The sequence below is a fragment of the Scleropages formosus genome, chromosome 4, assembly GCF_900964775.1.
Source record: "Scleropages formosus chromosome 4, fSclFor1.1, whole genome shotgun sequence".
In the NCBI taxonomy this organism is placed as follows: domain Eukaryota; kingdom Metazoa; phylum Chordata; class Actinopteri; order Osteoglossiformes; family Osteoglossidae; genus Scleropages; species Scleropages formosus.
In genome coordinates, this window is record NC_041809.1 from 33,824,154 (window position 1) to 33,840,638 (window position 16,485).

Sequence of the window (16,485 nt, forward strand, 5' to 3'; positions counted from 1 at the left end):
AGAATTGCTACACCTAAATAAACTGATATTATTAGTTAAACAAATAACTTCAGGTTGCTTTATAGTGCTAGGATTTTTCAAAAATACTTTTATGTAGTTATATACCAGTTAATTTAGCAGGACAGAAAAATGTTAACAGCTGTATATACAAAAATATTTAAAACTGATGTTCTTTTTGAGTATAAAGGTAGACCTTTAGAATGCATCATGCTTAAACAACTGATTAACAGAAATGTAGCAACACAGCAACAGATACATGAGTGCCTATGAATCTTTAAATATACATACTATAAATACTGCACATACAGTACCTAAAATATTATATATATTATATGCACTTCTTTCCACATACATATGTAAACTATACAAATACTATACCATGTGGTTGTCTGTAGTAATGTTGGACAAACATGCAAAATAAAATATTTAACTGTTTCCTACGACCTTCCAACTATAGTCTGTAAAACTAAAATAAAATGAGGACAGCAGAATTTATGCTCCAACAATGTACACAGGGGTCAAAAAAAAAAAAAAAAATCAAACGCAAACTACGTTCCTAAGCAATACGTCTAGTTGAGAAGGTAAAAAGAGAAACTGCAAACCTACAGTAGGTGGAAATGAATGCGTCCTTCTGCTGTTAATTGGACCCTAGCGAAATTCACAGTTCGATGAATATCCCTGACCCTACCACTTTTTCTACATTCAATACGGTGTTAGGTAAGCTGTGCAAAACCTTACTTACGCTGGCTACTTGCCATTTTGTTGCATTCATCTTTGGTACAAAAACAATCAAAATATAATGTGCAAATATTTCTCTTTTTTATATTAATTTCTCTTTTTAAGTTTTTTTTTAGTAACAATAACCCCCCTATTGCCCAGTCAAGTACCGAAAACCAAAGTATTTTTCATAGAGCCATCTTATGATACAATGCACAGACTCTGTGGCATATATCTACATTTTCAACATTCCAATGTACATTCACAACATCATAAAGACCCAAAATACATAATAAATCCAAAAATCTGCCCTCCCCAAATCTTCTGTGAAAAAGTACACTTCCTTGAAACCTCTAGGAATCGTGATCTTCTGTTCTAAAATACAAGGCACAATGAATATTAATTTGTACATAGAAATATTAAGAAAACTAAACGAATTTTACATCTTCCCCTCCCGTTCCTACGTACAAAGCCCATTGTATTTTAAATGTCAAGTGATTTCAGCCAAAGCATATGGAGGAAAACAGCATGTGGTTTATCTGTCAAAGCCTCTTCCCCACCTCAACACCCCATGGCCTAACTCATCCCTTTAAAATCCTCTCCACCGGTTAGAAACCAACGGAACATCGAAAGACCTTCAGCCCAGGCTGAACTTCCACCGTCACTACCGACATCTCAACACTTAAATCTGAACCAATGGGTATTTTCTTCAACTGTTAACATTCAATAGAAACACTTTTGATCTATTCATTTACGTCTATTTCTCAATTGTTGACACTATTAATTCACATGATTATATTTCTTCAGTTAAGCAAATGTTAATACTATAGCAGAAAGTGGACGGCCCGGTCTATGTCGTGTCTGTGAGCAAAAACAAACGTAATGTGGCAAAAATAGAACTCGTTACCTGAGTGACACAGGTAACGCAACAAAATTTGAGCTGAAACAGTCAGACTACAGCACTCAGAGTGTATTGCTCTGGAAATATTTCAGATGCAGCTGGCTTTGTGACGTTCCATTTTGCATGTGACACGGGTAAACATCAATTAAACCATTATGTGTGCAGTATAGTGTTCTGGTTATTGCTGTCCACTTTCCACTAGTATAAACATGTCTTAATCAGTTCAAGGGTACCACAAGAAGTTCTCACATGTCAGTGTTAGTTACTCTTATTAACAACGTATCAGGAGATATGTGATCTCGCACGTTGGTTTTGAGTTTGCATCTGGTGGGTGGACAATGAAGTTTGCTTGCCACAAACAAATGGCAAGACTCATAATTTGATAAAGAAATACCTCTAATTTACATATCGATGCAAGCGCATAATATAAATATACATACACGAGAATAAGTATATATATATTCAAACTAGGCGTGTAGATGTTTTTCAAGATGGCCCGGGCATGCAGAACAGAACAGCATTACAGCGGGACACACAAATGGTGTGGACGGGTTCATCTATGTTGTGAGGAGCCTCCAGATCACCTTCTACACCTTTGACGTGGGAACACGGAGTCCCACGAGGCCCCCTGTGGGATCTCCCCCACCCGTGTTCTCCAGGATCTGGTTCACAAAGTCTGACGTCTGTCCAGCAACTGGTGAGTTCACTGTCAGCACAAGAGAACAGGCCATGATCTACAACAGACACCACATGGACACCCATTTCTATCCCTTGTCTAATGTGCGATGTGCACTGGTAAAAACGGTGCTTAGTTGCTGGTTAGCTGGACTAGTTGACTACTTCGTGAATCACGTGCCTGCATCTCTACCTGCATCTCTACCTTTTTACTTCTGTTTACTCCGATTTGTACATTGCTCTGGAGAAAAGTATCTACGAAATTAATAAATGTAAATGTAATTCTATGTCCGAACACTTGCTGGAGGTGTTCAGTTTAATGTTAACAACATTTCTATTTTTTGAGGTCAGCATTTGCCAGCGTAACACTCTACTTTCAGGTTAAAACACAGTACAGCTACAGGGTACTTATTACGAATGCTACCGAACATCAAGACATAAAATACGATAAAAACACCTTACCGAGTGTCTCTTTGATGAGTCGGTCAAGTTTTTCAGCCATGCTTGTTCCTTTGTCTTCGGAGAGGTTCTGCACGCGCTTCACGATGTCATCCTTAATGGCAGTTATGACAAACAGCAGCCGGTCTACAAACACACAAAAAACACTAAGGCATAAATTTCCTCCCCACCCACTGCCTTTAAAACTTGCAAGCCAGAACACTCCTAAATCTTACATTAGAAATTAGTGGACACGGTATATTGAACTTATTTACGAGACAAAACAGTGTACCTGGTACCCTGATGACCTGTCTTTCAATTACATTATTAGCATAAATAACACTAATTAATTTGAGAGAATCTTTCAATAACACCAAATCACAAAAAAACTGTGGAAAGTCGGTGATCCATTACAGCATGTGACAAAAGCAGATTTTTATTTAATGGATGAAATGTATATGTTTATTTACATTTTCCAGTGATGTAAACCAATTAACTGTTCTAATTAATGTATAATTAAAACTACCGTATTCTGTGTTGAGGCCCCACAACTTTACTTTGTTGGCTTCATACTGTGCCTTCTTCTTCAGCCGGCAAGCCCTGGACACAGAGCGGTGCAGAAAAAATTAACATGTTTGTTTTACCTCGGCACACATATTCCAAGAGCTCGCACAAACGGAAACAATACGATCGATCGATATGTTTGGAAAGAAATCGGCGAAGACAGACAGCCACCACAAATGAATGTACACGCACCAACGGGTCAATAGTGAAAGTACACAAAGAGCAGGACTTGGAAATGTTTCAAGGGGAACAGCCACAGTCGGTCAAACAGGGGGCTTCACCTGGAGGCCAGCTTGTTCTTCTCTTTGCGTGAGCGCGGCCGGGCCGTGAGCGGGAGCTCGCTCACTGGCGTCAGGTCGCTGATCACCTTATTGAGCTTCCTGAGCTCATTTCCGATCTGCAGAAGCTTCCGGGGGTTGGGCGTGAGGTCCTCCACGTCTGTGCGCCGAGACTTCTTCACGGTGTACTTTCCTGATGCAACAGCGAGCAAGACCGATCACACGCGCATGCGCCAGCCCACACGAGGCAATGCCAACGCAAATGCGATAAAAACGATTCCCGAGTCTGAGAAGACTGCAATTACGGAGGTGCTCTTAACATTTGTAAAATACGTGACTTGGGCTAAAGATCACCACAACGTGCAAACAGATTGTCATATTTAATTACAACTTTAATATCAACTACGTGCATATAAAAACAAAAAAGGAAAAAACAGATCTGGGCTTATAATAAACCCCAAAGAATGTGTGTCATGATTACCCTTGTAGTCTGAAATTCTAGGGTGGTTTTTTTCCCCCCCCCCCAACAAAGAAGGCAGACCAGCAGACTGCTTTCACGTGTGCTTGTTTGATTATTCTCTGTGTGTGTGTATGTATGTGTTTATTATGTGTTTATACAAGTATAATCTGCCTGCACTAAAAGACTAATGCATCACCCAGAATGCTCAGTTACTCACCTTGGTGTGGGCCATTCTTCTGGTACATGTTGCTGGGCAGTGTGTCCCGGTCCCACTCGGAGGGCTTCAGCATGCGCTCCTGCTTCGAGGGCGACAGCTGCTCGCTGTACTCCCAGAAGTACCGCCGCTTGCCCCTCTTCCGTGAGAATCCCACCGTCATGCCTTTGACGTCTTCCACGGCGTCGTTGTCACATCCTGGTATAGGTGACGGCAGGGAGGGAGAGGGAAATTAAGACCAAGAAGGACGACACTTCTCATCTTAGTAGAACGATAACTACACACTGCCTTATTTGAGTCGCCTGCATTTGACCAAACTGAAAAAGAGAGACAGCATGACCTTGTTCCTCCCTCGTTGTACTTGCTTTATTTACAAAGTAATGCTTTCGGTGAAGCACTAAGCAAACAAGAGGTAAAGCTTGGATATAACTGTGCAACATAATACACCTCAAAACACTGTAGGCCTTATTTGCCTTTCAGAATGGCTGATGCTCCTCCAATGCAAAGTAATCCGCTTTATATAAACCAATCTTCTGTTACCTACATCAAAGCTCTCTTTTGTACTCCAACGAGCAACTCATTTCCAAAGCATTATAAGCCAGATTTGTTTACCATGATAACAATAGAGAGAGATCATCTTGTCTCATAACATGAGGGGAATAAGACAATACAAAAGCCTTGAGAATTCACGGTGTTTAAGACAGAGAACTTGACGGGATGCCTATCCACTTGTTTCAGTTCGTAAAAGGATCCATTGTTTAAAACTTTTCACTACTCAGTAACTACAAACGAAACCTCCCAGGCTTAGTAAACAGTCAAATGTTCTTCATACCTATTTTTTCTGTAGAGCAAGACATTTGAAAACAGTATTGCTAAGCATTTAAAGGATTTAAGAGGCAAAATCGTGTAAGAAGTCTTTAAGAAAAGAGTCGTGTCTACCTGGTTCGGAGAATGTGTCGCTCATGTCATCATCCTTGTCTCCTTCATAGTCCTCATCATCATCATCTTCTTCTTCCTCCTCATTCTCCGAGAGCTCGTGCTCACTGCCAAAGCCCTCGTCGTGGTCCTCGTCATCTGCTTCCAGGTCTTCTGCCTCCTCCTGCTCCTCGTCTTCTTCCTCTCCCTCCGCCGGCTCTTCTTGCTCAGGCTCCCCACTTCCTACCAGCTTACTCCGGGTCAGGAACAGGGAGTAGTTGTGCTCTTCCTCCTTCTTGTCCTGTGAGGAATCCGTTGCAAGCGTCCCAGAGGAAAGCAGAGCCGGGCAGTCTCCAGCCCTGGAGATCACTCTGTAGGATGCAGCCTGAGCCATTCCGTTCTCTGGTGTCACGACTAGCTGGGTCTTCTCTGAATCCTTCCCTCCAGCCAGGGTGCCAGAGGAGACTGAAACCGTGGCTGTAGCTAAGGCTGCAGCTGGAGCAGTGATGATGGAAGCAGCAGCTGCAGTAGGGCCTTCCTCGAAAGGGGACTTTATGGTGATGTTAGCCCGTTGAGATGGGAGGTCCGCCGCAGGTCTGCGCGGCGTGCTGATGTGGACATTGGCCTTGCGAACGTAGTCCTTATTGTCTGATGGAGGACACATCACCTTGGATGGCTGTGTCTGGGCCTTTGATATAGTCTCGGTGCTGGAAGGGACGGGCCACGTGGCCTTTTGGGAGCCCTCTGCAAAGTCTGGTAGAGGGCCTCGGGCCAAGGAGGAGCAGGGGGCAGCTGGCTGGGCAGATGTCTTTTTGGCATGGGTAAGACCAGAGACAGTGTTTTGCTTCTGGCTCAGCACCAGATCAGGGTGGTACAGTGTATCGCACACAGGTTGTGAGTCCTCACTGTTGAGCTGCGCCAGCGTAGGTGTTTTACCGATTACCTCCTCGTCCTGGTACGGACTGGAGAAATCATCCAGGCCTAGGAAGTCCACTTCCTTCGTCCCCCAAATATCACAACTGGTGAGCTTGGTGTACTTGGTCAGGTCCTCCCAATACGTGTCCCACTGCTCAAAGTTTGAGTTACAAGTCGGGTCCCCTTCCAAGACCTCCAAGTGTTCCATGCCTTCTGCCTCTTTGCAATCTCCAGTCGTGAAGATATCGGTTCTTGGGCTTTGTCTGAAAGTCATATCTCTGTCCTGGAAAGACATTCGAAACAAAAAGCACTGAAATAATTTTTTTTATACATAAATTCAAGTGTCTATGTTTTCCAGAGGAAATTTGTTCTGAACTGTTCTTGACCCATATGCTTTGCTTGTCACATCTGACTATACACAATGTACTACACAAGCAGTCTTCAAGTGGACTCTTCTTGTACCTTTGGATGTTAAATCAGTTTCATTACATTTCGTGGTCTGCTTAGCAAAGTATTTCTGCCACAAAGGGATCGCAGAGTGCAACCAAACAAGTTTAAATGGAATTACAGAGACTGGCTGTACAAATACGGATGATATCCGGCAGCCAGAAAAAGGACACGTGGGGACAGCTCAAGCCTGTCCCTATTCCCAACCAGAATCCAATGTGTAAAGCTTGCATCTGTGCCCCAGGCACTCTAGCTAATGGCGAATGATGAAAGTTGAGAGAGAGAGAGAGAGGACAAGTCCCTGTCATAAACAGATCCCACCAACAGCCTTTGTGCCGCAATCCTTCCTGAACTGTGTGATGTGCACGAAGCAGGAAGCTGCCGCACTTACCAGTTCATACATGAAGTCTGGGTCCGAACTGCTGGCCAGCAGATCTGTGCTGGTCAGCACTTGGTCAGTGAACGCATAGTTCTGAAAGGCATCCCCAAAAGGAGGATCCATTCCACTGATACTAGGCTTTTGTGGAAGACACACCAAACACAAAGCAGTAGTGTCAATACACCGCAACACTCTTTCAAAAACATAAATATAACATACAGACATCAACAGTGCAAAAATACAAACAGTAGTAAATGTACTATCAATGGCGGACTCTTCATTCAAACTAATGATCTCCATACCTGTTCAAAACTAATCAACAAAATTAACAATTGTCTGAAACTTGAACAAAAACAATTATTATTGTTGTTAATATAACAATAATAATAATAATAAAATCATCATCATAGTACATACACTGTAAAAGCGTGGATAAATCTCAGGATATGTTCCTAGAATGTGGAGTGCTAACTGAAACAGTACTAAACAGGGTCATTATAACATTTTATGTTAGGTGAAAATACAAATACAGTGGAACAATAATGGACTTTCACAAAGCAATTCCCCCCCCCCCCAAAAAAAAGTCTTCTCTCACGTAGCAATTCTCAGTATCACGGTATCATTTCAAGAATACCTCGCTGTGCCTTAGAGCTCCACTCACAGTCAAGGCCATAATCTGTGAAATGGTCCATGACTTAAAACTTGGATCCAAGCAAATGCCTTTCCTTTGCATCTCAAACCAACATCACTTGCAGGCTTTTTATCCAGACATGATGAATGAAAAGCCCCGAAAAATAAACTATGTATGCATTCTGCATAAAGCTCACTGAACGACTGAATGACTGCTGGCAATGATGTGCTACTGGCCACTTCCAGGAATGACATACTTTTATCTGATGCTTTTCTCCAAAGTGACATTATTTACCTATTTATACAGCTGACTAATTTTACTTGAGGTATTTAGGGTAAGTACCTTACTCAAGGGCACTACAGCTAAAGGTGGGATTCAAACCTGTAACCTTTTGATCTAGCGCCAGTAGCTCAAACCACTATGCCACCAGCTGTCCCTGAATTACCTCCCTGAATTACAGAAGCAGTGTTAAATGGGATATTACTGTATTTTTTGTTCCATTTTCCCTGATCAGAGATACTACAGCTGGGATCCTTCTGGACATGTGAGCCAGCAGATTTCAGATGAAAGGTCCATGATCTTAACCACTGCGCCACCTTCTGTAAATGTCGTGTAAAGGAACGAGCGGGCGTGCAAAAAGCGGGTGAATCGAAATTTCTCCACGGCTCTTACCTGAGGCATTGCCGAGCGCAGCGCTTCAGTATTTATCCGGAAACTTTTCTGCCGTCTCTTGCGTCCAGCCGTTTCCAGTTTTCTTAGATACCAGCAGAAGTATAAAAAAAAAAAAAAAAAAAGAAAAAAAAAAAATGTTTCTTCCTTGTGAACAGCCCCAGTGGCTTCCTAATGTGTGCTTGTTCAGCCCTCCTTAGGTGTTTATTCTCTGTTGCAAAAAAAGGAGGAACAGGAAGGAGTTTACAATACACATTACTCCGTAACCCAGATTTATAACGCAATAACAGCATAATAAAAAATGTGCAAAAAAATGAGGATATACAAAATCACTGCTTTACCACATAACAACCAATGTTTTATACAGATAATAATAAATAAGGATGTAATCATTCTTCCTGCTCTCCTCTGCCTCCTGCTTGGGGCCATCTGGTCCTGAGCTCACAGGTGACCCCCAGAGCCCAGACACCAGCTTGAGGCGGAAGCTAGAGGAGCAAAGTCCAGTCTGAGCCGGTCAGTTCAATGCAAACAAATGGTGAGGCACAATCATCTGGGATAAAGGGAGTCAAGATCATCCCACTGCCCATCCAGCAATGGGACCACATACCACCTACCCATGAAAATCTAGGACCAAATTTCATGATCGTTCTTTGTACGCTGTACTAAGTAACATCATATTAGACTCTTTTCCAGTAGTTTAATGCAATCATTTTTTTCGCAAGGGTAAGGGAGCTATTTTCGTTTTTGGAAAATTATGGTTTATGATAAGAACAACCAAAACAAAGCTGTACAAAATAAAATATATCCAAAACAGCGCAGCCTTCCTTATACCACCCACAGCCTGTCCTCTTCACTCAGCTCAACCAGCTCATAAAAAAAAAAGCTCCAGTGTACCGTTTTCCACTGGGACCAGCTGAGCATCCTAACTATGGTGTGGTTAAGATAACAAGGGGCAGCTTGTAGGTTGTCGGGTCAAACCTTACCTTCAGCTGTAGTACCCTTGAGCAAGGCACTTACCCTAAATTGCTCCAGTAAAAATTACCTAGCTACATAAATGGGTAAATGGCTCTAAGTCACTTTGGAGGAAAGCATCAGATAAATGAGAACATGGAAAATGTAAGCAGGTGGACCTGGTGAAATTCCATTCACATACTAGCTGACCTGTGTACAAATTCATTTAGCAGATGCTTATTGCCAAAGCAACGCAGTGATTACTACATAGGATTTATGCGACGCCTTCATCCAAGGTGACTTATGATGTTAGATACACTACGTTCCCTACAGTCGTTCAGCCATCTGTATAGCAGATCAGTGTAACACACACAAACACACACTGTGGGCAATTTAGATTCCTTAAAGCACCAGAAACACAGGTCTTTGAACTGTGTGAGGAAATAGGAGCACTCAGAGGAAACCCATGCAAACACAAGGAGAACACGTAAACACCATTCAGACTAAGTTGGATTCAAGCCCACACCCAAATGCACAGCCGAAAATATGTGAGGGACCAGTACTATTCACGGCACCCCCATGCAATCCACATGTCAGTACCAGAAAAGGGACAATGTAAAATACAAATACTATGGCATAAAACCAACCTCTACATGAAGCTACATAAGAGTACTTGTAAAGTGAACATGAATGTCACATTCACCTGCTGCAGAGATTCAGATTCTTATAAGGCAGGCAGTTTGTAGGGTGTGGTATAAAATCCCAGCTAGATCACGTGGTGGCCTGTGAATGGGTACGAGCCCCTTCGATTTATTCCACGTCGCCATTTCTGTTCTCTCATTACCTGTCAGAGACTCACAGCCATACCAACTGCATTTGAATAAACAAACCAGACCCCCCAAGGGACAGGGTAAAAACACAATAGTGCTGCAATTCCTGCTGTCATTTCCAGCACCTGCTCAGTTCATACCAGCTCTGAAAGTACAGCAGCTTATGGTTAACACACACATTTCTGCCTTCATGTACAGCAACTGTTATAGTAGTGGCAAACAGAGAGAAACTTTAAATTATACTGATTTACTTTAGCATATGCAGTTCACCTACTGAATTGCTTTGTCAAAGAAAAATATTTCCATTTAAAGGGATAGTTTATTAAATTCTCAGATCTTACTAGCAAACGAGTCATGGTATATCTGATGAACCAAACGTGTTGGTGTGGACAAGTCGAAATTTAAATATATATAAACGCACACACCTTAACAATATAAAATAGTCTGTGACTATGTAACCGTTTTTCCACAAGTCGCAGAAAAATTATACTTCAAGTGAGGATCATGCCAGGATACATGAACAACCTTTAAAATTTCCCACAGCAGTGAACATTAAGATTCAAGGTACATAAAGGGCAGTGTGGCATTCCTCCAACGGACATCAGTTCAAAACCTCAAAAAAACGTGTTAACAGTGGCCAAAAGCTCAAGTTGTCATTTCTTCTACCAGCCTGAACAGTACTGCAAATAGCCACATGGAATTAGGCTTTTGCATGGGAGCCACACAGACAGTATTAAGCTGCCAGACACAGGATGGGGGGGCCATCTGTGCAACTTCGTTGCCTTGGCTGTAAGCGACCATAAAGCAAATAAATCAATAAGGCTAAAAACTCCTTATATGATATATATTTATAAATTTATTTGATATATATTCAAAGCGGGGGGCGCGGTGGTGCAGTGGGTTGGCCCGGGTCCTGCTCTCCGGTAGGTCTGGGGTTCGAGTCCCGCTTGGGGTGCCTTGCGATGGACTGGCATCCCGTCCTGGGTGTGTCCCCTCCCCCTCCAGCGTTACGCCCCGAGTTGCCGGGTTAGGCTCCGGCTCCCCGCGACCCCGTATGGGACAAGCGGTTCAGAAAATGTGTGTGTGTATATTCAAAGCGATCATTTGTACTGTACGATATATCACGCATTGATATGTATGACTGCCTCTGTTAGTCTGCAGCCTTGAAAAGAATCTGTAACAATTTCATCCAGCCGTGATCGATAACTGCTCGTCCAACGTAGGGTCACAGTTATCTGGAGTCTATCCTGGAAGCAGAAGGTGTGAGGCAGGATATACTCTGGACGCCCATCCGCTGCAGGACCACCACACACACTCAGTCACTTACATACACACACACACACACACACACACACACATTTTCTGAACCGCTTGTCCCATACGGGGTCGCGGGGAACCGGAGCCTACCCGGCAACACAGGGCGTAAGGCCGGAGGGGGAGGGGGACACACCCAGGACGGGACGCCAGTCCGTCGCAAGGCACCCCAAGTGGGACTCGAACCCCAGACCCACTAGAGAGCAGGACTGCGGTCCAACCCACTGCGCCACCGCACCCCCCACTTACATACACAAATGGGCAATTGCGACTCACCAGTTCAGCAGGAATACATCTTTACACCCAGGGGACACCCAGAAGAAGCTCACACAAACACAAGGAGAACGTACAAATTCCAGACACGCTGAGCCACGTTGAAACCCACGTCTGAACCTATATCCCACGGCCGAGAAGACCTGAAGCACCTGCGCTACCAGTCTGCCACCATCGCGCCTGCAATGATATTAAAAAAAAAAAAAAAAAAAACAATTTCATTTAAAAAGGGACTATTTTCTTACTTGGAAGTTTTTATTAATTTAATTTCAAATGACATACGATTCACACATCCACGCATTTTACGTTATCCAACCCTATTATTGACCCTGAGCCGAGAGTGGGTGCAACACTGAGCTATTTGCGCGTTCGCGTGTCCTTTGCGGTCAAACACGTAAGAGGGATGACCGCAGGAGGCAAGAGGCCACGGGCGACATCCAAAACATCCCACGCGCGCTTAGAAGGCTAAAGCCTTGGGTAGAGATCGTCCACCCGAAGCCGCAGAGACCTCGCTGGTGGAGCCACGCAGGCCGTCTGCTGCCGCGCTGACCTCGGCCCCCCGTGAACCGAACCAATCTCGTTTGCGCAGCTCAACGGCACGCAATCGACAAAAGCCGAACCCGGTCCGACGAGGAGCCAACCGCGGATTTTCGGATATCGCTTTACGGCGCGCTGAAGCGCAAACGACTTTGTTTCTGACCCGCATAAATCAACGTGAGAAAAACAGCTGTCAGAAGAAGTGCGGGAATTGTGCACACTCCATTATTGCGTGGATATTATCCCAGTGGGTTCAATAAGGAAATCATTATCGCTGCGCTGTTAAATAAACGGATCCTTTAGAAACCCTGTACCCAGATATAAAAGCAAATCTGCTGTACGCTTTCAGGTAGACCCAAGGAGTCCCGAGGCTTTCTGCTACTCAGCAGGCAGTAAACGCCTGTCAAATACCATCCTACAAAGCCTAATTAGGGCCATTTTAAAGAAATGACTGCGATTAGACTGTCTGTTGCAAAGAAAAGCAGCCCAGTGCCATGTCAATAAATACTCCCACCGAATAAGATTGAATAAATGGCAGCAATCCAGCACAGGGACTGCCAGCATGTTTGCCTTAAAATACTTTATGCACCTTCAAGATAAAACGGCCCTCAGGTTACCTCGCAAATCTTTTTTTTTTTTTTTGGGGGGGGGGGTATTTGTTTTTATTTTCAACTGCTGCAAAAAAAAGGAAAACCAAATAAAATGTCAAGATTGGTCAGTTTGCCCTGATGAAATCAAACCTCACTTTCGATGCGTGGAACAAATCTTTCGGTAAAAGTCGCCGTTCCGCGCTTCACAGTTTACGTCCCATCCGCCGCAGCGCCAAGCAGCTGTCAAAGATTACAGCAAACTTATGCAATATGTCAACACGTGTTCTAATTCGAGCTATGTCAACCTTCACTCCCTGCAAGCTGATCCCCACCCCCCACCCCCAATGATGGACAAGAGTGCAGCAAAGGAGATAAAAGATGTAGTAACTCTGTCTGGCTAAGATATGACAGCTGCAGAGGAAGTGAATCAGGTCATTTAGCCTGTGAAAATGCAGAATGTGTTAGGTGCAGATGCCAGCCATCGCAATGATTTTCACACCAAAATAAATTATGAAACCTGTGGCGTATAGGGAAGCAGGCTCAAATATCGAATGACAAAAACCACCCGTGGCAGACTACTGGTACACCGAGAACCTTGATCCAAGACCCACGGCATTACAGTACTGGTACGTTTACATTTATCGACGCGTTTCTCCGGAGCAACTTACAATGTTAAACTACTTACAATTAAGTTTCAAGTTTATTGTCATAGATACAAGTACCATGTACAAGTATCATGAAAATCTTCCTGAATGCTTCTCCACGGACTATGGGCAAGGACAATAGAAATACTGCACAAACAAAACAATGACAATGACAGTGAGTAGTGCAACAGCAACAGCAATAAATAATGGTAACAGTAATAACAAAAATACCAGTAGACAGCCAGAGAACTCAGAATGTGAGAGTGAGAATGCTTAAGTGACAGTGTAATTTACCAATGTGCTTGGGTGGAGCAGTCCAACTCTAGTTACTAAAGGTAGCACATTGGTTAGTGTTGTATTCTCTTACAGCAGTGGGGTAAAAGCTGTTCCTGTACCTAGCTGTGCGGGTTCAAATAGACCTAAGCCGTTTTGCAGATGGCAGGGAAGAGAAAAGTGCCCGTGTGGGGTGACGACGATCTCTCGTGATGCGCATCGTCTTTCTGAGGCAGCGTGTGATGTAGATGTCCTGTACTGCTGGTAGCTGTGTGCCGATGATTTCCCGAGCCGTTTTGACCACCCTCTGTAGGGCTTTCTTGTCCTGTATGGAGCAGCTGCCACCCCAGAATGTAATATACCTGTAGAAAGTGGTGAGGACTATAATGGACAATATCACTTGGCTTTCTTCAGACATTTGAGGAAGTGGAGGCGTTGATGGGCCTTTTTGATAGCGTGTGCTCAGTTCATGTGGGTTTGGCAGTGAGGGCGACTCCGAGGAGTCTGAAGCTGTTGACCCTCTCTACAATGTCCCGTCCTATGTAGATGGGTGCCTGAAGTCAATCACCAACTCCTTAGTTTTACTGACATTGAGAGACAGGTTGTTGTCCTGGTACCACTCTGCCAGGAGCCTCACCTCCTTTCTGTAGGCCATCTCATTGTTGTTGGTGATCAGACCCACAATGATGGTATCGTCAGCAAACTTTGATGGTGTTGGAGCTATGACTGGCCACACAGTTATGTGTGAACAGGGAGTATAGCACTGGGCTCAGGACGCTTCCCTGTGGAGTGCCAGTGTTGAGGGTCAGCGGGGAGGAGGTATTATTGCCAATCCGCACACGCAGGGGTCTGTTAGTGAGGAAATCCAGGATCCAGTTGCACAATGTGGCACTCTACCCTAGTAGTTTGTGGATCAGCTTGGTTGGGATGACAGTGTTAAATGCCGAGCTATAGTCGACAAATAATAGCCTTGCATAGCAGTTTTTATTGTCCAGGTGAGCCAGAGTGGTGTGAAGTGTGTATGATATCGCGTCTTCAGTGGATCTGTTGTAGCGGTAGGCAAACTGCAGTGGGTCCAGAGCATCTGGGATGGTGTCCTTCATGTGTCCCAGCCTCTTAAAGCATTTCACTGCAATGGGGGTCAGTGCCACCGGGCGATAGTCATTAAGGCAGCTCACTTTGTTCTTCTTAGGAACGGGGATGATGGTGGTGTTTTTGAAACAAGTGGGTCCAGTTGAGCTTTTTAAGGAGGTGTTAAATACGTCCATGAAGACAGTAGCCAGTTGCTCACTGCACGTTTTTAAAACTCACCCATTTAAACGGTTGGGCCATTTTAGGGTAATAATCTTGTTCAAGGGTACTACAGCTAGTAGTGGGACTCGAACCAGCAACCTTTAGGCCCAAAGGGAGCAGCTCTGATTTAGATTGTTCTATTCTATGGTTTACTTAGCTATACAGCATCACTTGCTAGATGTTGCATTTAACAGATCCATATCACAGTTTTCATTTTACATAATTTCTGGGACTTCAGACGAGATTACCTACGATCACAGCAGCTACACCATCCTAAGAGCAACCAGAAAGGTGTCCGGCTTATATATATATCAAACTGGAAGAAGTGTCTGGAGATCCTTAAGAGATTAAACAGAAGGCAGCCAAGACTTGGCCCATGTTCACAGGAAAGGAAGTGAGGTCACTGGTCATTCCAATCCCTTGAGCTAGAGGAAAAGTGCAGCTCACAAATAGTCATGCACTGCTTAACGACTGACTGCATATACGATGGTGGGCCCATAAGATTATGATGGAGCTGAAAAATTCTTATTGACTAGTGACGTCGTAACGTTGTACCGCAACGCGTTACTCACGTGTCTGTGGTGCTGGTGGTGTAAACAAACCTACTGCGCTGGCAGTCATATAAAAGTATAGCACATACAATTATGTACAGTACATAATACTTGATAATAAACAACTACGTTACTGGTTTATGTATTCACTATACTGTACTTTTTATCCTTATTTTAGTGTACTCTTTCTATTTATAAAAAGCTTACTGTAAATCAGTTTGCTGTGTTACGCCGGCAGCAGCGTCATAAATGTCGTGTTTACCACGTCTCTTGACTGCATCGAGGCTACACCATCTAGGTGTGTATAAGCACATTCTATGATGATTGCACAATGACAAAAATCACCTAAGGACTCATTTCTCAGAACGTACCCCTCATCAACCAAAAGATACCAAGGTGCACCACAAACATCTGTCCCAGCAAGACTTTATTTTCATCTGGAGGGAAGGTTTAAAAAGCTACTTAGGAGAAAATTTTATTTTACTTATCCTCTTCTCGTGCTTCCTCTGCATCAAGAGCATCAAATGATTTGTATACGGGTCTTTGCTTGAATCACTTCACTTAACTAGAATATTACGATCATCTCCTTTGGAGTTGAATACATTTTTCCTTCACAAAGTTTACACAGAAAAACCAACTCAAGAGGTTTTTCGAGAATGTATGAAATATGCGTAAAACAACTTTATGCAGCCTGTCAACGGACTAATTGGACCAATTAAGGCAAATGCACCCGGGCAAGAACGGTATAAAGTGGCTCCCCACAAACTAAATTTGATATCCTCTGATCTTTCTTTCTGCTTATAGCAAGGAGGTTTCCAGGGTCTCAATGTACACAATACGATACAACTAAAAGAAAACCAGCAAAAAATATTTGAATAGTTGACTATTAAAAGCAATCAAATATTTCAAGATCCTGGATATAAGAAGCACACTGCACAGAACTACTGTCCAGGGGTATACCACCCTAGGCCTTGTGCCCAATGCTTCCAGGATAGGCTGCACACCACCACGACCCTGCTCAGGAGA

The 16,485-nt window shown here is 43.6% G+C and overlaps 1 protein-coding gene across 1 annotated transcript; it reads right to left on the minus strand.

The window, feature by feature from the left end:
- Positions 1-478: 478 nt before the first annotated feature.
- crebrf (creb3 regulatory factor) lies at positions 479-8,271 on the minus strand. The gene is made up of 9 exons (XM_018751634.2): positions 8,207-8,271; positions 6,916-7,041; positions 5,187-6,360; positions 4,251-4,445; positions 3,577-3,766; positions 3,258-3,331; positions 2,756-2,878; positions 2,203-2,324; positions 479-1,092 (listed from the first exon to the last, which is right to left on the minus strand). Exons 1-8 carry the CDS (start codon positions 8,213-8,215, stop codon positions 2,206-2,208), a joined length of 2,010 nt encoding a protein of 669 aa, XP_018607150.1. The 5' UTR covers positions 8,216-8,271; the 3' UTR covers positions 479-1,092; positions 2,203-2,205.
- Positions 8,272-16,485: the final 8,214 nt, after the last annotated feature.